Source organism: Eleginops maclovinus, chromosome 23, assembly GCF_036324505.1.
Source record: "Eleginops maclovinus isolate JMC-PN-2008 ecotype Puerto Natales chromosome 23, JC_Emac_rtc_rv5, whole genome shotgun sequence".
Lineage (NCBI taxonomy): Eukaryota > Metazoa > Chordata > Actinopteri > Perciformes > Eleginopidae > Eleginops > Eleginops maclovinus.
In genome coordinates this window covers 5,893,982-5,917,654 of record NC_086371.1, presented here as the reverse complement: position 1 = coordinate 5,917,654, position 23,673 = coordinate 5,893,982, and the positions used below count along the sequence as shown (strand labels likewise).

The window sequence follows — 23,673 nt, the reverse complement described above, 5'->3', positions numbered from 1 at the left end:
GAGGTATGTTATCCCATAGTATAAAAAGCAACTCAAGGAAAATTCTTTTTTTACTAATCAAAACACACATACATTACTTTTATAAAACTGCTATAAGATGAAGGACAGGATGATTGTAAAGTGTATCCGAGTCATCTTCCGAGTTTTTGGTGTTTAGGAAAAATCATTTTCAATGTTTTGAAATAATCTGTTAATAAATTGAACTAATCCCAACTCAAAATGTCTGATTTGTATTGCGTGATTCATATAACAGTCCTAAACTTCGCTCATATTTGCTAGAAAAACAATTAAACACAAACCAACATCCGGTTAATTCATCCATTAAAAATAGCCGGAGTTGAGCAACATGAGAAGCCCTCGAGCCTTCGAAGGATTAAACGTCCATAACTGCTATGAAATGTATCCTCGATGCAATGTGCAAAGTGTTATCTGAGAAATGATTACAAATTGTGGTAAGGTTTTTAAATCCTCAGCTGCAGGCTGTTAATGATAGTGAATGCACAGTAGTGTGGTGTTGTGTGAAAAGCAGACACACCGAAGCTGAAGTGAAGTCTTTTAGCCCCTCAGGCTTTGGGCAGTTCAGCAGGGACTGAAACTCGTCTCCGCACAACAGCTTCTGCTCAGGTTACAATGGTCCCCCGCCCCTCAATGATTTCTTGGAGCCTCTAATTAGTGCCCACACTTGTGTTTGGCATCCAGTAAAAAGATTGAGTGTCAGTCTTTTCACTACAGCAGTCTATTTGTGTTGACCCCGTAGTATTCTGCATCCAGACCCCAGAGTCTGGATTTAGACATAACATCAGCACCAAATGCAGACATGAAATGAATAATAAACTCAGTCAACCTTAGTATCCTCTTCTATTTTTGTAAAATAAAGTACCTTAAAATGTAGTCGTTATCCCAATACCACTAAGAATGATGAGAGATATTGTTCAAAAACACTACAGCAATAACCCAGGAGAACATTAAAAGCATAAAACAAAGAGCCAAAGCAGTTGCTATAGCTTTCAATGAGCAAGTAAGATTCTTGTATGCACAAATATTTAGTTTGCCATGTATGGGTCCATACAGGTTACAACAGTATAGGCGTGTAAGCCTCTCTTTATATTACAATCAATGTGCCTACATAACTGCAGGGTGCTCCATATCAACCTTAATTTCCCCATCAGATGTCAAACTCAGAATCATTTTCAAAGTTAATTATTGTTAAGTGAATGGAATGATATTTTGGCAAAAAAAAAAGGCAAATGTTTCCCTCAAACACTACGATACGGGCCTATAACCTCCCCTTCTGGCAGGGAACCAAGTGCTGACAGATGAACCACATCTTTTTTAAACTTCTCTCCACAGCTGTGGACGGGAGCTCCAGGCTGCTTTGTAGTGACATCTGTGAGCTGGACAGCTGGATGTTTGGAGAAAATTACAGTTTGATCTGCGGAGAGCCAGATTGGAAGACAGCTTTGCCATTCCAGATCCAGACACTGCGATTAAGACTAATCAAAAATGTGGCTTTTGCAAAGAACGCAGCTGAATGGATTGATGGGCAGATCACAACCTACTTTGTTGCTCCCTGGCTCCAACACAGAAACACTTAACTATGGAATGAGCCGTTTGAAGGAGGTCAATAGGGTTTCCACTAATGAATACATAAGTGATCTTAGACCACACATAACTGCACTTGAATCTCAGTAAAGGTTGCATCTTGGATTATGGCCAAGTTCACACACTGATTAAATCTGTCTTCACACATCTTCCTCCCCTTATCCAATTACTTTAATCTTGCCTTAAATCATGAATAGCATGGACCTCCCAATGCTCATACTTAATTTGCTGGAACTTAAACATCTCAGAGTATCGAGGCCACAAAGTAATATCCGTCCAATCCCAGCAGGCGTCTAGAATTCCCCCCCCCCAAAAAGGAAAAATCTAACAATTTATATAGAAAACATAACCTGTGAACAACCTTTTAAGAGGCTTCTAGCAATGCAAGCAAATTTGGGTAACGCCTTTAAAGGTCTGATGAGATTTTCAGCTGTGACAAATTGAATGATTAATCCAAAGCTGTAGACAAAGAGACAAGCAAAAGAACATCTTAATTGTGGCGGTTTAAAAATAAAACTCTGGCTCTGCTTCAAGATACAAATCGATTTCTTTAAGCGGGATCTCTAATTACGGCCGGCCCAACAAGCCTTCCTAACCTTTTGGCCCAGCTGTCTGGAGAAGAGGAGCAGCAGTGCAGAGCTCAGGGTAATGCAAGTATATTCCTTTCAACCTGTATTTACCAAGGGAGAGTTTGCTGTGCCTAACTGCTCTTTTCCTTTAACATGCTGTACTTACACACACAGATACAGGCATGTTGCTACCCACTACAGCCACGCTTTCCTGCTTTGCTAAGCACTGTGATGGCTGTTATTGAAAGAAGTAGTGAGGAGTGTTTTAATTCAGTGCACAGGATTCAAACTGACTACCCATGCTCAAAAAAGAAATGTCCTTTTCTCATAATCCAGTCACCACTCTGTCTGCTCCTTTCCATCATCAATGCCAAAACCAAAAGCATGCCCTCTAAACTCCTGGGAACAATGTCTGTGCATACATGCCAGAATAACAACTTGCCAAAGGGCTGACTTTGCTAAACCCAGCAAGTTTGTACCTGGATCCTCCTGGAGTTGACATGAGTAGCAATTTGAGGATTAGAAAATGGGAAAATGTATGTTTCTGAAGGGGGAAACGTCTGTAGGCGAGGGCAGTGACTTAGTGTCTGCAGGTTAATTCCCATAAGAGGGGAATACAATTATCGTATAATTGCAATGTTGCTTATAGAGCAGCTCTCTATGGATCTATTCATCCAAGGGTTTCTGAAGGGTTGGTATTAAAACGCTATAGCAGCACTGTTTAAAAAAAACACACAGGAGGGTAAGCAGGTTTTAAAAGCCAAGTAACAAGCAATGTGTTTGATGAATTGCCTCTAAAATCTAAACTTCTCCCTCTGTCTCTTTATTCTTACAGTCTGCTTTGATTATTCAGCTGGTTTGCTCTGTTGTGATTGCAGCGCTAGCCAATAGAAGTGTGAGTGTTACATAGTGATGTCATTATATTGCAGAATACTTTGCAGACCATTTACACCAAAAAACACCTTTAGAACAAACAGTAGGAAAGGGCACACCCAAACAAGCATAGAAGTTCCACATTTTAGATTTGTTTGTAAATCTGCAATCACCAATCAGAGAGTAGGTGGGAGTTACAGTATCATAGCAGATGAAATGTGGGTTCACTGACCTTCTGTGCTTCACCTTAGCTTTCAACATTAAAAACCTTAAGCTATAATTAGAATTAATGATTATGATTGACTCACATCGAAACCCAGTGTGTTATGTTTTCTAATCAATTGCTCTCTAAATGTAATTGAAACTCATCAAACCATTAGTCTCCTGTTCAAACAGGGGCGTTCAATTTAGTCTCTTGAGCATCTGAACTGCAAGTAACCCCTTTTCCTACCTTCGACCACACCCACACATCACCATGAGTCTGAAGACTGATGAGATGTCATCATACTTAGTGGGGCTCATTTTTACGTGTCTGTTTTGGAAATTGTTTTGAAAAATGGCAATTAAATTGATACGCTAAGCACTTAGCTCCCAGTTGGCCTTTTGATAGTCTGCACAGGTCATTAGGCCGTTGTCGACCGCTTGACAAAAGGCCTCCAGCACTCCTCTCTGACTGCTTATAAAAAAAAAAAGGCTTTCCATCATCTGTGTCCATTTGCCTCCAGACATCACCCCGCTGTTTGGTGCAATTGTTATCAGAAAAACTAAAAAATTGAGGAACACAAACAGCCAATTAAAAGCTTATTTTATCGTCGGAAACAATGAATATTCATGCAGCTGCACTTCAGGACATAAAGCCATATAATTACCTCCGGAGATAAGTGGTTAGTAAACACATGCCATCCTCTCCAGTGCTTGCACAATGCAAATATAAACATCTGGGTAAATACTTTCACTACTTCAAGATTCAAGATTCAAATTTCATAAGCATTTCTGAGCTGTGGTTAAGCAAAACGGAATTTGCATTTATAAGAAAAACTGCAGAGATAGCTTCTAAATCACAAATGTAATACTGATTAACAGATATCAATATTCACTCAATAATTACCACCATTCAAATAAATGAGTATTTTAGCCGAAATAATCAATATTTTGATTTAAAATTGGATCAAATTCTATGCATATTGTAAAGGTGTCACTTGTATTAAAATAAACCATGCACAGTTAACAATTAGATGGTGAATCTCCAAGTTTTAGAAGATTAAGATGTAGATGTTTTGGTCAGGATTTTGCGGAAACCAAAGCTTGTTTTTTTTACAGGTTACAACAGTATAGGCGTGTAAGCCTCAACTTTAACAATGACTTCATTCCATTAAGAGTTCTAGCAAGTGTTTTCAGGAAGCAGCAACACAATAATAGTGCTCCGTTGCAGTTACGTGTTTCGGAGAATGTTTTGCTTTCCTACCAGGTGTTGTTACGAGGTCTGCAACGTGGTAGCTTGGCACAATAACTTGAGGTGTTGATAGACGGCTCGTAGGTTACTCCAAAGTTGTCTAACGCTAAGGATGTCGTGCCGTTTCAGCTGCTTGCTAACTACTGGTAACGATAGCATTATGGAATCACCATGGCTTTGAGTTTTGTCACAGCAGGGAAAGCACAGGTGAAACTCATTTCATTAATGATGACTCTGAAGTTGGTTTCAATCAATTACGCCCGGGCTCTTCCTGCAACCACAAGCCATAATGTCTGCTGTGCCTCTTTGTTATACAATACAATTTATTTATAGCTAATTAGTACCGATGCAATACTGACCTGAGGGTTTAGGGACATTGTATGGTTGTAAATGGTAGTTGTCTACATATATAATGACAATGTTTCGATGATGTAAGACCACATTATTGTGAATTCAGGGTAAAGTATGGTCTCATTATTATGGTTTTGTATCCATGACAAGGACAACTGTGGGGTTCTGTTGACGTCTGTATGAGTTGAAAAGGCTTTTAAGCATAACAGAAATGCTGGCAGCAATAGGGTTGGTGAAAAATGCTTTATGTCCACAGCATCCATGCCAACATGTCAATGATCTGCCTGAGAAAATCCATCAGCAAGAGCATCCAGTGCTGCAAAGTATGTCAATAACAAGCCAACCCAGTGACCCGATTTAATTCTCAGCTAAGTCCTGTCAACAGGTGTGAAGGCAGACAAAGTGTTGAACAAACTTGGCTGTCAAGGCACAAACTGAAAGATAGATTTTGACAAACGGAGTTGGCATGAAAGATCTGCCTTGTCAATGAGTCTCATTAGTTGGCGTGGTTCCGGGGCCATTTTCATGCTGCCGTCTGTAAAAGCCCTAATTAGAGGCAGCTGAACAGATGTAAGATACGGGGGGGGTGGGGGGGAAGCAGGGGGGCTTAACACCTTTTCTACTAACTGTTTGGTAACCTGTCTTCTCATTCAGAACATGTCCTTTCAAGCTGTAATGACATAATGTAGAGGAAGTGAATGGAGTGAAATGTTTCTTGGAAATGTACGTAGAGAGAAAGTGAAATATTTAACATTCTGGTCAGTCAACTTATATCTTCAAATTATACATATTTGTTTAATCTAAGCAGTCATAGCAATCCATCGCATATTTGTACTGCACTTCCCACGGACCAATTGTTAAGCAAACATGAATGAACCAACATTGCTTTTCCTATATGTTTTGTTGTTTTATGTTAGAATGTTTGATGTTTATTTGCACTTAGGCGCTCAAAATGGTTTGTGTGCACAACTGGATAAAAAACTGGCAGTTGTTTACTGTGTACACTGATGCATTGGTAGGCTACAGCCCCAAATGTTTATTGTGTGCTTTAGGCTCGACTGAGGCCGATAAATCAGAAAACAACTGTGGATATTTACAGACGTCAGCTACTGTGTGTGTAACCCATTCAACAAATGTGCAAAGGCAATGACAACATCAAAATAAATGTTGCCCATTACAGACTTCATTGGCAACCTGCCCAGTTTGTGTCACGTTAATAATCACCTGGATGGAAACACAAACTTACCCTCCAAACCAAGAACAATATTCAAGTACATTCAAGATTAAGGGGTCGTGAACTAGAGCCATTATTTTTGACAATTTAAGACTTTTTTACGTAAGAATCCCAGACACTTGGTAGTGTCCAGCAGTCATTATGTCACTAGTTAGTTGCAAGTCTAATTTCTATTTTTAATAAAGGCTGCAGTATTCAGTAATATTTCCCCATGTGACTTTTCCTGCTACGACAAGTCAACATTTCCGCTGTGAGAAATTCCAAATAGCTAGCCAAATCCCTCTAGGATTTAGATTCTTCATTAATTAATTGGCTTTCATAACTATTTAGTCAGATATGCATCCTTCCTTCCAGTATGCCCAGTACTTCCTGCATATTGGCTGATGTAATGCTTTGTAATGGGCATAGTGGCATATAAGTTCAAGAGGCTTATTTGGCATCCACTGATCTAGTTCTGGTGTTTGATTTCAAATCCTATTTAAACTTGCCTTTGTTTTTAACACTTGACTACATTTGTCATATGTTGTAATCCTCAACTCGTACTGAGCCACACCACATCTGGGCATGAGGCTGTTTCTTCTTTACGCACCAACCTGAATCAGATTCCACCTAATGATCATTCACAAGCATTTATCAAGACATCGTGTCCAGACACAAATCTGTTACTGATTGTACGCACTGACACATATCAAGGACTTGTAGAAATGGTATTGCGATTTTATTTCAAGAGTCAACTAGATGTCCAAGTGACAATACAAACCACACACAAGATGTAACTTGGCATGTCTGACCGACTTACTGGAAGCTTCTATGTGATTCAGCACTGGGCTGTTCAATGGATAAAGTTGGTTCTTCCAGTAAATCCGTCAGTGTTGCCAAGTTCTTTTTTAGGTTGTACGGTACAAGAACAGCATCTCCTCATGCTGCAACAAAATTACAGATGGCACGTTATATCATATTCACCACAACAGTTTTCTCAATGAACACTCAGGAGTTGAAGGGAAAAGGCCTCGCAAATTGTCAGGACATTATGTCTTTAAAAATCATTTGGAAAAATCATTAAATGCTATTGAAATATGTTCTCTGTTCTCCTTGGTATCAACTGACCGATTTAAGTAAGTGTTATGGTAGAGTATAATTCCAGATCACTAGCAGTAGAAGCTAAAGCTGTAGAACCAAGACAAAACATGTTTCAGTACCACCAACAATCCTGCCAACATAACCGAGGAGCTGTCTTGAGCAAGAGGTAATTTCCCTCTTATTGTACACAGATGGAGATTGCTGCGGTTCCTGTCGCAGAAACCTACACACAGTGCACAGTTGGAAAAATCATTCCTGCCAGTCAAAAAGACCTAATAGCTTATGTGCATTTTCATTCAGTTTGGGCCAGAGAAATTGATACCACCCCATGGGGATCCGAGTGTAAGCATGGCTTGGCAGAGCGTATCCATTCTGCACCGAAAACCTATTTGCGCTTTGGGAAAAGCCATACATTCTCAAAATAGTATGTGTGATTGGGTTACCGTCTCTGTACGCCACTGCCGTAGCGTCGTATATCACATCTCACCATGTGCTAGGTGACATAATCCAGCGCTATGCCGATGATGTTGGGACAGGTGTGTGTTTTATTTCCCATCTAAATGCATTGGAGCTGGGATATTTCACATCTCTATTTATTACTTTCTGGTTCTTTTCTCAGTCTCCTCGGATGGCGTATTGAGAAGACACAGTGGTGGCTTGATTTCCATGGGCATGCATGACGTATGAGTTATTATTGGAAGTAAAATCGCTAATAGAAAGTAAAGACAAGAATCATTTCTCAATATAAACATTGGAGGTATGATTGTTGGAGTGATGATGCACTGGCATGGAAACTAAATGAGTAATACATGGAGAAAACATGTGTAAATGTGAGTCGAACAAGCAAGAAAATCGAACTGTTGGCTGATTAAGAAGTTGTTATTTGTTGACACCAGCCCTCTCTAAATGTGTGTTGTTGTTTTTTTGTCTCAGAGTATGAGTATATTAGCGAAGAAAAAAAGAACTGACGTAAATATACAAATACGGTAAACCAGCTGGAGAATCAGGAACGCATCGGTTGAAGGCCAAAAATGACTGAACTGGAAAGATGAGCGTTATGGTGAGCTTACAAGTTACTATTATTGATATTTACTAGAAGGTTTTCTATAACAACCTGTCATGTAACAAGTATCAAATCACACATAAGGTGTGCAAGTGCAAAACAGTATGCAATTACATAGTTCAAAACAACTTGTGACAATATATAACATTTCGCCTGACAAGTCAATATCAGTATTACATATTGTAAATTATGACTATGTTAAAATGTTAATAAGCACAAAACCTGAGCTGCAGTGCCCTCTTAGTCAAGCCAGTAAACAAGACGGTGATACAAATATATTTCGGGATTTGTTGTGTTATTTATTAGGGTATTTACACTCAACTGAACCCATTCCAACGAGCGATACATGTACCCTAATGCATCCTGTGAGTATGAACACAGTACTGTAATGTTTTGAAATCGATAAAAAGCTGTAACCACAATAACATCTTCATTTTATTCGCCTTTAAGCTGCTCAAACTGCACATCATATCTGCAATGAAGTGTCTAGAGTGTATTTGAATCTGTGTGAGGCTTCTCAAGCATCAGTAAATCTCATTGCCACTTTCTAAAATTAGCTAGGTGCTTGATAACCGTGAAATGTCTCTGCTGCATCGAATAATTCTGGTGGCTCAGTTAGACACATGAGACTCCCTTCCTGTGATAAGAAGGGAGACATAGTGAGGTTTGTTTCAATGGGCTGCATATATTACGTCTGGGACAGTGTAGTTTATTTTTATCAAGCAATGTAGCTACACTGTCTACAATGTTCCCGGATAAATTAACACATTATTTTGTTAAAATTAAATGACTGAAATAACTTTTTATGGTCTCAGTAATAAATATGGTAACATAGTGTTTTCTTTGCATGATATTTTGTCATAATGCCGTTTCTGAATGAATGTCCGAGGCCATGTAAGAGATTCTATTTATATACAAATTATATGTTCAATTTCTAGAGGTGTCATCATACATAATTGATGTATTACAAGTTACAACAGAGCTATTTTCCACAAATAACACAAACAGTGACTAATGCGGGCACAACAAGGACTTAATGGTTGTTTGTTTGTTACACTTCATTTAACACCTGATCAAAAACTTATTGGGAATGATTCATTAGGATACTAGCCAGTGTGTGAATCATTATCCACTGGTTCATTAACAAAGTATCTAGCAGTCTGTTCCTAATTAACTTAGTTAGTGATTGATTTAGGAACTCCACTTCATTGTACAATGTTCTTATCGTATCAGAAAAAAGACACAGCTGTTGTATTCTTTAGCACTTGATCTGTGTCAAGCTCCCTGTCAATCGGCTGCAGGGTGATGGCCATGAAGCCAAGAGAATTGAAGAGTGGAGTCATTACAGGATACTTTGAAATACCTCTCTGATAGGAGGTGTTGACATCTGCCAAGCTATGCAGACACGCCCTCCAGAGACAGTCACCAAGGTCAACTCATCTCGCTGCCAAGATTTTTTAGCCCAGTAGAATTCCAGTTGTAATAGGACAACCAATCCTCACAGGAATATTGATGTCTGTAAAAACTGTGGGGTAAAGTTTAAACCCAGACAGCCTCTAGTTGATAAAATGCATGATCAATGGAAGCCTCTGTTTTAGAGGTTTAACAACAAGAATGGAAATAATTGCCAAGAGTAGATCAATCAATCTTTCCTCTGTTATAATTTTCTTTATAATACATAGCTTAAAGACACATACATTTGCCTGTCTTGACACGCCGTTTTGCAAAGCTAAATGCAAATGAATTAGCATTGTGATATTTAAAATGTAATGCATTCCTTAAAGTCAGTAGTACCGTTCTGTTGTTTTATGATGCTAAAGTCCTTTAATTAGTTACCACACCTTCTTTTGTAGTGTACCGTATATGTGTTATTACCCCGAAACAGCTAACAGTAGGCCAGTTTGACAGTCGGCCTGGTTAAAAAACAACTAACGGAGAAAACAATACTATCGTGCATTGAATGACAGATCTTTGCGCTGACAAGTAATCCTGACTTTAGGCAGACATACTCCACTCCGCATGTTGAGACTGCAGCAGGCAGACACTTCCCTCTGCCCGACAGAATCAATGTTTGCATTGGGACTATTTAGAGTACTACGTTTAGAAGTCCACATTTATAAACTCTATATTTATCTGCTCTGGGAGCTCTCAGAGGCATGCACTTGACTAAGAATTGCTCATTTTCTTTTTGGCTTTGTTTAATTCAGTCTGTTTCATGTGGAACTGCTTTGCTCAGTGCCAGCTGGTCAGACTGTAAGCTACTTGAGTCACAGCTGATAACATTCACCAAGCCCTTCCGCTAAGGAAGCTAAATTGCTTTTCCATTCAAGTTATTTCATCACGTAGATAAGGGAAACATGTGATAGAAGTCCAGTCTGTATTCATTTTGCTAAAGGAAAAAATAATATAAAATCTTTACAACTACCAACCACTTTTTCTGAGAAGCATTTGCAATGAAACATTGACAAAGCCAAACATTTGAAGTCATATTGCCAAGCTCATAGTGTAACCAGTTGACCATCCTTATCTGCAGCCTAGTAATATTTCACATATTCTGTTTCCTATTGGAAGGCAGTCAATGGAGGCCGGACAATGAGACCAATACAGAACCGAATCGATAACAAATTGAAAGAGGAGAAACTCTGAGCCACATCAAAGACTTTATGTTAACCCAGTATTTATCCAGGCAATGTTTGCTGAACATGAGTGCGTTTCCTCACCAACACCCAGATTTCTATTCAGACAGATTCAGACACACCTGGGAGCTACAAGTAAACCCAATGAAATTCTGATATCGGCCACTAAAGCAAATTATCATTTTACTCTTTCCGCAGCAGTTTTTCAAGTGGACATTTTGTTGCCAGTAGCAACCCTCATTGACTAGCTTCAACAGCAGCAACTTTATTGACATTGTTACATTCACGGTTTTTGTTGGATCTGGGACCAAGCAAATATTGACAGCATATTTGATCTACTGTTTAAATATCCTTTTGGACAATTGTGTTCTGATTCTTATCTGATCAGTTTACTGCCAACCAAAGATGCCATTATGCTAGCTGTTTGAGGCTAACATTTTGCTACTGTCAATGTTGTGTAATTGATGATATATTTTTACATCTTGTATGTCTGCTAGATGTATTAGTATTACTGTGTTGTACTTCCTGTGGGGACTTTGTGGTGATATTTCACTGGTGGATGGTGGAGCCCAAATCAAAGCTAAAAGTGAACATTTCTTCTGGCATGAGGATCAATTAACATTTGATAAGCTAGTCAATGCTTTTCTCAATACAGTTTTTTTTTTTTTTTCTAATTCATGTTTTAAACACTTAAGGTTTAATTAATATGGTTAGTTATCTTGTGAAGACCAAATACTGACTTCAATCTTTCTTAAAGGGCAAGTTTATTTCAGCCTACTGCATACATTTCCATCTACATACAAACATAACACAAGGAAAAAAGGAACGTTGGGCAAATTTCATGGTCAGAAATGTTAAATAAATGTAAACAAGGGTGCTATGTTTGCTTACATTGTCCCTGTATCATCTCAAGAAGGGAATCATATATCACTTTTAGGTTGTTGCTCTGCCCCAAAGTGGCACTTACATCTATCAATGCAGATTCTGACCATCATGCTCATCCACTTCTTAGAGACCAATATATAACTACATATCTATTCATCAGATCACTACTGAAATTGACTCCCAAGCAACAAAACTTCACTGACACTGATTCAGGGTCCAGACCTGTGGTCGGTGGAGAGCTTTAATTCTCCAGGAGAGCTTAGACCTGTGACCCGGATCCCTAGAAAACACCCTTGGCTGCTGAAATGACAAACAGCAGGCAGGCGGTGGCATGCTTTGCCTGCCAAATAAAGCATTCTACGTTCAAATAGTGCTGACAGGGGAAACATAGACACTGTTATCCAAGGTTCACTACTTGGGAGTGAGATGTTGAGGGGAAAATATCCTCCCTACAGTAGACATAGACCTGTGTGTGTGTGTGTGCTTCTAATGCAGCAATTGGGGGAAAATAGTATTAATTCAGATAATGCAATTTTTGTTTTACTTGCTTTTACTGAATTTTTACATAGGAGCTGGTTCGTTTTAGGGACTTAAACAAAGGATTGTCAATAAATCTACTAAAAATACCTTGTTTATATACAAGGAATACATTTGGTCCATTCAGAAAATAACAAAACAATCCTGACAACCAACTTTGTATGTATTTTTCATCTGACATTGGTAATATACTCAGTTCAATGGTTTCCCTCTTTGCTTCTCGCTTAATTCATTGAAGTGGACCCGTCCATTTCATCTTATGGTTTTAATTCAGCCAAGCATACCGCTGCTCGCTGCAATGATAAACTGCAGTGTGTGGCATTCATTCATTCAGGCATATCCATCAAAGTACAACCTCTTCTAACTGGAAACAAGCTTTCCCAGGGAATCAGGCTCAGGAAACATCTGACCTGTATTAAAGAGCGCTAGGAGAATCCAAGCCCGGCTAGTTTTGTTTCACTGGTTTAAGAGGCGTATCGTAATTTCACATTAAGACATAAAGTTAAGCGCTATGGAAACCACTTAAAACAACATAGTGGAAACTTGAATGCCAGCTGGCGACACTTGTAGGAGAGACTTGCACCTACAGTATATAAATACCCGTGTTTGCTCTAGTCAGGACAGATGTGGTAACCATATATGATTTGAGGCTACATAATCATACCTGACTTTGTGTGAAAAAAAAAGTAACTTTAGAGTTTAGCGTTTCAATCTAAAGTAATGGGAGGACCTGCTTTATTGTATACACTTAAAATGTCTCATATTATAGTTCTCTTTAATCATATCCACCTTTATTTCCTGCAACAAATGATATGGTAGTCTCCTGAGTAATCAAATGATATAATAGGTTTATGTTTTGGCCATTGCAATGTAAAGTACATTCTGCTTAATTTTTTTCGGACACTTTTTGGTGAAGATGGCTCTAAATATAATAACACTTATAAGCTTTAGCTATCATTTCAAAGGGAAATGATAGAAATGGATTGCACTGTACATTTGACATTTGATGTAAGAATCTGATATTTTATAATGCGGTTGTTAACCTTTAAGACAGAAACTGAAATGCCTATACAAGACTTATACATGCCTCAACTTCTCAACAGAGAAGACCCTAAATGACCTAAATAGGTGATCCCAATTCACTTCTTTTTAGTGTGCTATTAACAACTGTTCTCAGCCTTTTATGAATGAATGGCTGATCTAGACTTCCCAGTTCACCTAAAGGGCCACCCACTCTCTTTCCTGTTTTTAAGTCCCCATAAACAGCTTGTTTGTGTGCGTAATAGTCTAATGAGGGCACAATGCACCCCTGTATCTTCTACCTTACATGTATGTAGAAGTGGAAAACTGCACGTTGTCCCCGTGGGCCTGCGACCCCCATGACCCCAGTTCTCCCCCTAATCTCGTAATCTTCAGCGGAACAGCAGCCTCTGTGATCATTGGCTAGTCCAGCACGTTACATACCTCCCTCCAGTGGCGCTTAAGGGGTGTGGGGGGGGGGTATGTGAGAATATCTGCAGGTAATCCACATCTCCTACTAATATTTGCAACCGGATTTTTCTAATAAAGCCCTGGCCTGTGCTTATGGGGGGGCTCAGCGGAGGTAAACACATTGACTTCTGCGAGAAAGTGAAGCCAGATTACGTAACTAAGAGCAGGGATATGAAACGGCGCATCCTGAGATGACCTGTAAGAGAGATGCATCTTCAGCTGGATGTGCCGTGTTATAAAACCATCGCCTCCGCCAGTAAATCACAGCCTAATGGAATAAAGCATTGTAAACACTGTAGCATGAGCAAAGGTCATTTCAGTGAAATGAAACAAGTGTATATATGGCGTTAGTTAATAAGCCTGAAGACGAGGTGCTGCTACAGCCTTTATTGTTATGTGCCTGAGTTTATTTGCAATGACTGGAGGACAGCAACGGTGGAACAATCTCGGAAATGCCACTATTTTAAATACACAGACAATTAATCATATAACAAATCCAACTTACTTCTACAAAATACATTCATGTAGTGCTGTTTTTCTTCAACAAATGCCTCTTGGTAGTCATCTAATGTCTTAATGTTGTGCATCAGCTGTTGCTAGGCAAGAAAAGGTGTTTCTTAAGGTAAGACAACGATTGTAGTTTTGGTGAAAAATACAATGCATGTAGGTCACCATTGTCTCGTTGACATTGACATTGAATGCATTAGCCTTTTACAAGTTGTATTTATTTATTAAATACATAGCTTTGATCCTAAATTGGAAATAACATCCTCTGCAAAACAGTTAACTCGTAGAGATGTTTGGGTTGGATAGGTAGATGCATTTGCTTTCAACTCCACTATACTTCTGAAACCAAACAAAGCATTCCTGTAGTTAAACTGCAGATGTCATTTTTTACAAAGCTTTTCCTTAATAACCATGAAACCTTATACCCATGTGGCAAACAGATGAAAATTAAACGTGCATTGCATGTTATTGTAATATAAACCTTTGGTGGTGGAGGAAGGAAGTGTTCACATAAATTATGACCACAACACACAACATTTACATTCCAGAGTTCGTGCCCATACTGTTGGACTTTTTGAGACTTTTGTCCAAATCATTTATTGAGACAGATGGTTACTTCACTCAGCACTGGCCCCCTCTGATATCTTATGGAGTCATCAGCCGCCGGTTGTCAAGTTTAATACGACTGGGGACCATAACTCTCCCAGCAACTACTACTAAACATGCCAGACAGGTCTGGCTCCCTCCCCTCCCTCAGATCGATATCAAATTGTCTCACAGAACATCAGCAATCAAGTTCAGCAGCATGGTGAGCGCTCAGACACTTCAGTCAAAGGTTACAGACGGCCCAGCCAGTTTCTCCCTCAGCCAATGTGTGACCGCTGATTCAAAGAGTTCTTTGACAGTTTAACATTTCTCCACCCCACACTTCCCCCACCAACTCCTCCATCCCACTCCCTCCCCTCTCTGCTCACGGTTGTTTTCCTTTCTCAGCCGTGCTGATTAAACCTGGAGTTCCCGATGGGAGGCTCTGATTTCCCAGCCTTGACTGTTACTGTAGTGAAGTCAGCGCTGCATGTCCTCACTAAAGGCCAGTCAAACCCAGTTGCTACAGAAGGCTGAGTAATGAATGGAGTTTGACTAGTGCAACATCTGCAGGCTTGTTGTACCCCATGCGGTTCTGTTGTCATATTAATATCTGCCAATAATTCATCCCAATACAAATATGGGACTCTTTATTGCACGTATTACTTCATGCATGCTTTACTGATTATTTCGAGATTACCTTTAAGACCTTTACAAGAACAGCCTGTAGGTTTTCAAGTTTAAAAAATATCATTTTGCACATCACCTGCTTTGTCTTTTTAGCAAACAACACAACCCCTCTGATAGATTGTACTCCTAGTAGAGAGTTGTATCATTACTGAGCCAAAATCCACTCAACACCTTAATAGAATGAACTTGTGATCAAACAGTCAACGCGTCTTCCTTATGAATTCAAGTGGCTTAAAGACAAAGCAAGTGTCTCAGAATAGGAGACAATAAACATACCTAAAAGGTGTATTATATAAGTAAGAGGTACTTTATTGGTAACCACTGATAGAGTATAATAACATATTAAAGCGGGTATATTGTGGCCAAAAACAATCTGCTTAAGGCTGTGCATCAAAAAATCTAAATCAATTGCTTCATTCAAGTTTAGAAGATGGCCCTATGCACCCCACTAAGCCTGCTTGTGCCCACACACACACCCACACACTCTAAAAAAAAACGAAAAAAATGTGGTTGCCAAATGTCAATTGATTGCAAGAAATTGTAGGAGGGGGTAATTATTGACTTAATGCAACTCAAGGTAGATACACCATCAACTCTAGCGGAACAGGGAGGTAACATTAGACATTTACAGAACTGGATTTCTGAATTTGATGGTGCAGCTCTGAGGGTAAGCAAATTACATCGCCTGGAGCTACTGCTGAATGAATGGAGCCTTTTTCATGATCACAGGGAAAACTTCCCCCGGGGGACATGGCATTTCAGAGGGTTTTCCCCCTTAAACATACACGGGTACACTTTAAAGGTAAAAGGTAATTTTGCACTTCCTACCCTGGATAATGCTGTTTGAACTGAATGAAACACTCCCATTCATTGCAGCCCAAACTCAAGCAAGATGTGCATGTTTAAAGAATGGCTTCATGCCCAGTTAGAATAAGGATTGTTTGCTATATGTATGCAAAAAAAACCATCTCAGTTCAATGTAAAAACTGTTCTGAATGTTTGAAACAACAATGGGAACTCACCGTTTTGCTCCTTTACACTTGGAGTGTGAAATTTGCTGACATGACTTGATTCAGCTTCCGAGCCATATTGTTGGAGAAGCGATGCAAGAAGGAATAATAATGGAAGGATCATTTGGATGAGTGGTGGTTGGCGATCACAAAGCTCTGTTGAAGTGATGGTTTGTATCACCACACACATGCGTCGTTAACAGGACACCAGTGCTGTTTTGGACACATTTGGAGAGGATAAAGGCAAGGTAGAATCCACATAATCTTAATCATCAGTCCCTCAGGTGAAAAAGTGAAATCGAAGCAAATCTAAATCAAGAAAAATCCTCCTCCAAATCTCGCAAACCTTGCAGCTTCTGCGTAATGCAAGTGCGCACCTGTTGGTTCACACAAAAGTTGGAGACTGAGTTGGATAAAGCTCGTATTTGCGTTATTATAATCCCGGAATTAGCTGTAAAAGCGAACGTGTGCATGCATTTCATCTATTGTCATTAGAAAAGCACACAGGCATTTTGGCTAAAGCGCGCGTCCACGTTGCGTTCTTGACTCCGTCTGAATAAATCCCCGCAGATCTTCACGCATTACTACAAGAGCTCCGACACAGAGACAGCGAGAGAGTGCAGCAACCTGATACAGTGTGTACTCAGAAACCACTCGCAACACCGAGACGAGTTCCGTTGTCTGGCGAGGTCTAGAGTCATAACTTGGTGGAGACCGAGATAAAATATCGCTGCTCGGCCGGGGTTGGGTTTTTGCAGACTGCCAACTGACGGCACAACAGGTGCTATACATAAAGTACAACTTCCCAGCCGAGGAAACTCCCCGGCAAGTTAACCATTCCGCTGCTGCCTGGTCCAATGAGGTGTTTTAGCAACTTTCAGATACATATTGCCAAATTCAGTAACACTTGTTCCAAATAGTTTCACATGTTTCCAGTAGTTCCCAGGAAATGTGTCTCCAGAAAACTCAGAATACAGCAGCTCAGCACATTCTGTAGAGAAGAGACTCTTGATACAAGGTAAACTATGCAGAAGTCTTCCTCCACAATAGACATATTTCCCATGCATAATACCAGATAAAATGACTACAAGTGGACATTTTTGCAGCAGAATAAAAAACATTTAAAGAGTCTTTTTTTTGTATTCGTTTTTTTTTCTTTCTTCAGAATAACATCGAATTAGTACAAACTGAAATACAATAATCAGTATCTATATTTATGTTGATACATTTCTGGATTTGTAAGAAAACATTGTTTTAGGGCAAAAAATGTTATACACTATCTCTCAAAATACACTCTTATCTTACAATATACTCTAAAATGAAATAATTTTTTAGAGATTTGTGTCTGAGCACCAAGAGGAAACTAAGTTGTAACATTTTGCAGTAGTTGGTAAAGACAAAAATAAACTTGCTTTATCTAATTTTCTCCCTCTGTGTTAAAACTCATACATACAGTATCTTGTATCCTTCTCTGATGGCTACGTCATTGTGGCCCACTTACTTTTTCCAGTTCATCACGGTTCATCAAACTCATAACAACTACATGGTTAAACAATAAAGTCCACAGATCATATTCACATATGGAGCTTCTTCGTCATTCAACAGGAAACTTTCCATGAGAAAATAGGCCTGAGTATGCTTGTTGTAACCGTGGAGTGACTGTTTAATCCTTGATTCATTTTCCCAACAGAGAGATGAAAGACGCATGTTTTCCCTCCCAACACTGTACAACATGCCGTTGTGCATTCTGCTTAACTGTTTATGTGGAAGGAAATGTTTAAGAGCTTCTCAATTTGTCATATCAAAGCACAAACACCGCTTGGAACAATACTCCCTCCTGTTCCCAATTTCCTTTCTCCCCGGCGCACTGTTGTACCTAATCAACTGCATTTCATGTGGTTCCTCCCATCTATTGTTGGCAAGGACCCACCAGAGTATCCCCCACAGTAAGTCTGCTGCAGCACAGACACAACAATCAAAGGAAAGCTGAACACATATTGAACCCATTGAGCCAGACACATGATGCAATGCTGCAGCAATTTACCCCCAGTCTCACATAGCTCAGAAACTACCACCTCAAAGAGAGTGTGGAGCAGCCATCTCCCCCGCATCAAGGTATGAAGGAAGGTTTTGTGGTTTTAATCAGAGTTAATGGCTGGGAAAGGAAAGCATGGGGCATGGATACAGTCATTTCATACGTGTGTTGCCCCGTGGAGAGGGGCAGATAGAGGTCTTCTTGTGCCTGCTGCAAGGGCCAAGGCCTTTTGTGTAAAGGAGGGTATCACATTCCAGCCCTGCAAGGGCCTGCAGCAGATGTCAGCACTTCACATTGTGGAATCCCTCTCTCTTTCGCACACACACCCATAGACACTCATTCACCCCTTGAGGTTTTGTCTGTAAAAGCTGGGTATTTTGTCTCGTTTGTCCACATTTGATTGCCACATCCTTGGTGGTCTTGGGAAATGTGGAGTCTTTGATACAAAGAAATATAATAAACAGAGAAAATTAGAAACAAGGCAGACCTTTCGGGTCATGACTAACATTCAGAGACATGCCAGCCAGGAGGGCTGTGTGTCCACTGAGTATACTGGAGATGGAAATGTATACAACAAAGAACTCACAGTCGGCGTCTCCCAGCTAAGTCCCATTAGACTTGCTTGCCTTTTTGGGACACATACTGTCAAACAAACAAACGCCCGCTCCCAATCAGTCCCTGTTACACAATGCATCTGTCACTGTCTGCGAAACACAATCTTTGTTCCAGGTGAAATGAAGTAATACACAAGGGAGTGGACGTGTTTGCTATATCCAGATCTCAGCTCATTACATTTTGAAAAAAAGACCTTTGAGATGACTTCATTTATATGGTGAAACCTCCGGAAGCAACAGCGGGAGCTTTTTGCTGTGTGGTCCTGCAAGGAGGCGTGGGAAATGTGCCAGCAGACAAATTTAGAAAGTAATGACTCACATTCTCTTGAACTTTATAACAAATTGAAGTCTTTAAAATCCATTGTTATGCCTGCAGAGTTCTTATCATTGAATCACAGTTACAAGGTTGTGCTAATGCTCTGAGGGTGTGACGTCCTTCATACTGTGGACACAGTTTTAAATCAATGGGTACTTAAGTTGTATGAATATTAATGTCTTACGCTTTAGTTTCTCATGTAACAAGTATAGCATCAGGGTTATTTATTACCCCTGGCTGCTCTTGGCTTGGAAACCAGAGCCCCCTGGTGGTGCCCCTCAGCGCTACAGTCAGATATTGGCCCCTTGAACGCTTGTTAAAGCCAAACGGTTTGCTGTGGTAAATAACTGTGGTTATTCCTGAATAAAAAACATTTAATCAAGTGACTCAAGTATTTTTGGGACGGAATCATCCATCCATCCATTTTCTAATCTGCTTATCCTGTCAACCCTTCACCTTCAAGCATAATTGATGTCCACCTCTAAGAAAAACAGCCATCATCAGAACAGTAAAGAAGAGTATACTTGTGTTTCCAGTGTATAGAACATCTGCTGACGACCACTCAGAACCCCCAGATAATCATCATGATGTGAACAGACTGCTGTAGCCTCTTTTGCACTCAATTGTAAATGGTTTTATTAAAAGCCATATATTATTTTTGGGTGGTTTGTTATCAGTACACATCAGCTTTTGAATATCACTTGTTTTAACACATTACCATTGTTATGTAAGAGGAGCAATACCAAGCATTTTTGAACAACAAATATTGTCATTAGTAATAATGTTTCATCATGTTATGAGCCGGGGTTTGAGCCTGTTGATTTGGAACCTAATGTGTGGGTGTTTAAGGGTACTGCAATGCATTTAATCAGTCCACATATTTTGTGTAAAGCATCAAAGCATCAAAGCTATAAAATATAAGCAGAAAAGGTGACCAGCTAGATAATAGGTAGAGATTAGCATGTCAAAAAGGAACTTGAATTAAAATCGCCTCAAAGAGTCTTTTATAATTCATGGCAAGATATTCAATTCCAAATCACCCATTTCCATGTACACGTATGTTAACAAAGCAAAGTATTTACCCCACAGTAGTTATATAGGCCCCAGTGGTCCAGTACCTAAACCCAATATGTCAGTGTTGTGCTCCACCCATTAATTACACTGAAACATAGTTATTCTTGTCTGCATCGAGTTTTTCACAGCACACACCTGAAGTGAATTCAATGGAGATTCACTTGTTAGTTTTGGATGCTGTTTGGCTCTATTTGCTATTTCTCCTGGATGCTCTGAGAATGAGACAGGAGTTATTCTGCAGTGTGATAAGCTGGGCTAAAAACAAGAAACCTCATTTTAATTAATGGGTTTAAATTGTGGAAATATTAAAGAAAGGAAAACTTAACCTATACGTGTTGTATCACAATTTTTGAGGAAATTAACTGCTCCCATGGTATTACTTTGTAAGCAAACCACTCTTTGCTTTTGGAAATATCCTATTTTCATTCAATGCAACATTAATACAATGTTTGGCATCTCATGTTGGGAGGGATGCTCCTTGAGGATTTTCCTCTTTACCTTTGAGTGCAGTCCAAAAATACTGGGAAGAAGCACTTCTGTTGAACAGCTCTCTGGCTTACTGCCTTTATCATAATCTCGGGTAGTTTTGCAATTACTGAATATTTGCTGACGAGGAACATTCAGTTTCCATTATGGCAACCTGCATATATAATGTTCCTGGGTCAAATCTATACAGCCACACTTTATCAATACAGCATTGTACTGGAGCCCTGCACTGTGGGATGCATGTTTACTCTTATTTACATGAAAAGGTGTCGTTTCAATAGTATGCAATGGTAGTGTTGTTGCAAATATGTCTTACATAAAGGTCCTGTAGCATGTACAGTATAATGGCTGCTTAGATGGTTTATTTATAGGAGGAAAGCCCCCATTCAAAGGCCCTGATCAACAACTGAAGGGAGAACTCATCTACTGCAGGAAGATGCCAAGAATGTGTCACTGCTCTGTGAAACCAACTTTTTGCTGTGCCGCTGTAATGAGCGTATTGATCCAGAGAATAAAAGATTCATCTCAAGCGAGCACAACTTATGATTTTACAAAAGAAAAGAAAACTATCAGAGCAGAATCATAATTATCATAAGTAAGCCAACAATAGTCTGGGCTGTTATATTTGGGATGGCGTCCAGTTGAATCCTCTCTAAGCTTTAACAAAATATGAGGAATATGAAAGTACAAAGACGAACAGTTCCATCATTGTACCGCACGTTAAGACCGTATTTACATTCAAATAATGGCTGGTTATTGTGACAGGATATTAAAAAAATATATGAAAAATGAGGTGACTGTATTTCAGGATTACCTGTTAATGTTTTTGTAGTTTATGCTAAAAAAAAGTTCCCTTTAAGACGAGACCAGGATCATGACTGAACTGAAAAGCAGCTTATTGTATAACTTACACTGTACATTTAGATTTAATTTCCTATGCCTACTTTTATCTTGTGTTAGCTGTTATTTGGTCCTTCAAGTATGTTTTATTTGTCAGATAGTTTACAGATTTTTATCTTCATGGTCAACTTTTATATTTTCACTTTTTTAGATTTAGATCCTTTAGATGTGTATATTGCACAATTGCTTATTTTCTACTCTTCTTTATTTCTAATATGTGCAATACTTTTTGTTTACATGCTGCTGGAATGAATACAATTCCCAATTAGGGATCAATATCTTATCTTTTTATCTCATCTCGCGTATCTCGAGTATCTCTACAGCAGGGTTTACCAAAAACAATCATACTGTAATCCAAGCTTGCTATTTAGTGTTTTTATTTGTATTTCTTTACCATCTTAACCATCTGTTACCATCATCAAAATGATTGCTGATTCAACATGGAATTCACTTTGCTAACACACAATTCAGAAATCCCATACGACGGCTTTTTGTTTTATCTTCATGATTTACATTAAAGTCCTATACACTCTGACAGCAGATCTACTTCTTCTTCTTCCAAGAGATTTATATTGTCACTGATCTGAAGTAATGTCCATTAATCTTCCCTGACTTCATCTAAAGAACTGCACATCACTTCTGGATTGAAAACAGGTTACTGAGCAGTGAAAAAAGATGTTTAGCAGCAGCAGTTGTGTGAGTCTCTCTCTGTGTCAAAACCTTTATTTTCATTTGAATAAGAATGTGACAACACATATTACTCTTCTGAGTTACAGTAGTGGGAGAAATGTGCTCTGCATGCCAGGTATAATACCACAATAGATTGGTTCAATCCAGCCTGACAGATTTCTGGAACTGCACAAAGTTGTCCATCAGACACATGGCTCGCAGCCAGCCACTGAACATTTTTTAGACAACACAAAAGGATCTTTGTACTCCACTGCGAGAACCAAGCTCTGTGAAACAAATCATTATTCCCCATGCATATGGTGCTGATAAATTTGTGTATGCAAATGATTTGCCTTGTCATTCAACATTAAACGACGGGGATCTAGGCCTCCCAAGATGTTTGACATCAAGTTGTGAACGATATATGGATCAAGAATTGTGGGAAAAATCTGCTCTGATGTGTTTTTTTCGATGGATTTTATTTTCACGGAGGGAACAAAAGATCAAGCTTCTTGTTCGGTTCTGTCAATGTGTTTCATAAACTCTTAACATGAATGAAAGGTGACACAAACAGTTCTGACATAGACGTTATTCATATAAAAAAATTATAACCACAACCAAATCCAGACACAATTTAATGTTAAATCTGTCCGCCCCCAACTTACAAACTGTAGTACGTAACACAACTTGATTTTATTCCCTCACATTTTATCATTTCAAGCTCTTTTTGGAAAATTAAATTCCTCTAGGTGAGTTAGCAGGCAGGATAATCCACCTAAATGAGTTTGTAAAGATGTAATCTGCACTATGTGGCTGTTCACAGGAAAGAAACTCCAGTTTATTAGCAGTTGTTGACATAACATTAAGCTTATTTTAGCCTTACACACGCACACTCCTGACAAGAATGAGCAGTATTCTTCTTTTTTTGTTAGTGGAGCCTCTAAGCCTGAAATTCTTGGAGCAGTTGAGATTTTACTTACCCCCAGCAGGACTCAGCTCCCTATTTTGTACTG

General features: G+C 39.2%; 1 protein-coding gene across 3 annotated transcripts in view; it reads right to left on the bottom strand.

The window, feature by feature from the left end:
* The window catches only part of pdgfc (platelet derived growth factor c), a 77,098-nt gene that overhangs the window by 21,849 nt on the left and 31,576 nt on the right, over window positions 1-23,673 (bottom strand). For 2 of the 3 annotated variants that reach the window (XM_063876900.1, XM_063876902.1), the window contains exon 1: window positions 16,579-17,326. The exons of the other annotated variant lie outside the window; for it this stretch is intronic. In XM_063876900.1, the coding sequence (XP_063732970.1) occupies window positions 16,579-16,756 (178 nt within the window). In that variant the 5' untranslated portion in view covers window positions 16,757-17,326. Of the gene's footprint in view, window positions 1-16,578; window positions 17,327-23,673 lie in introns of those variants that run through there. 3 annotated transcript variants of the gene reach the window in all.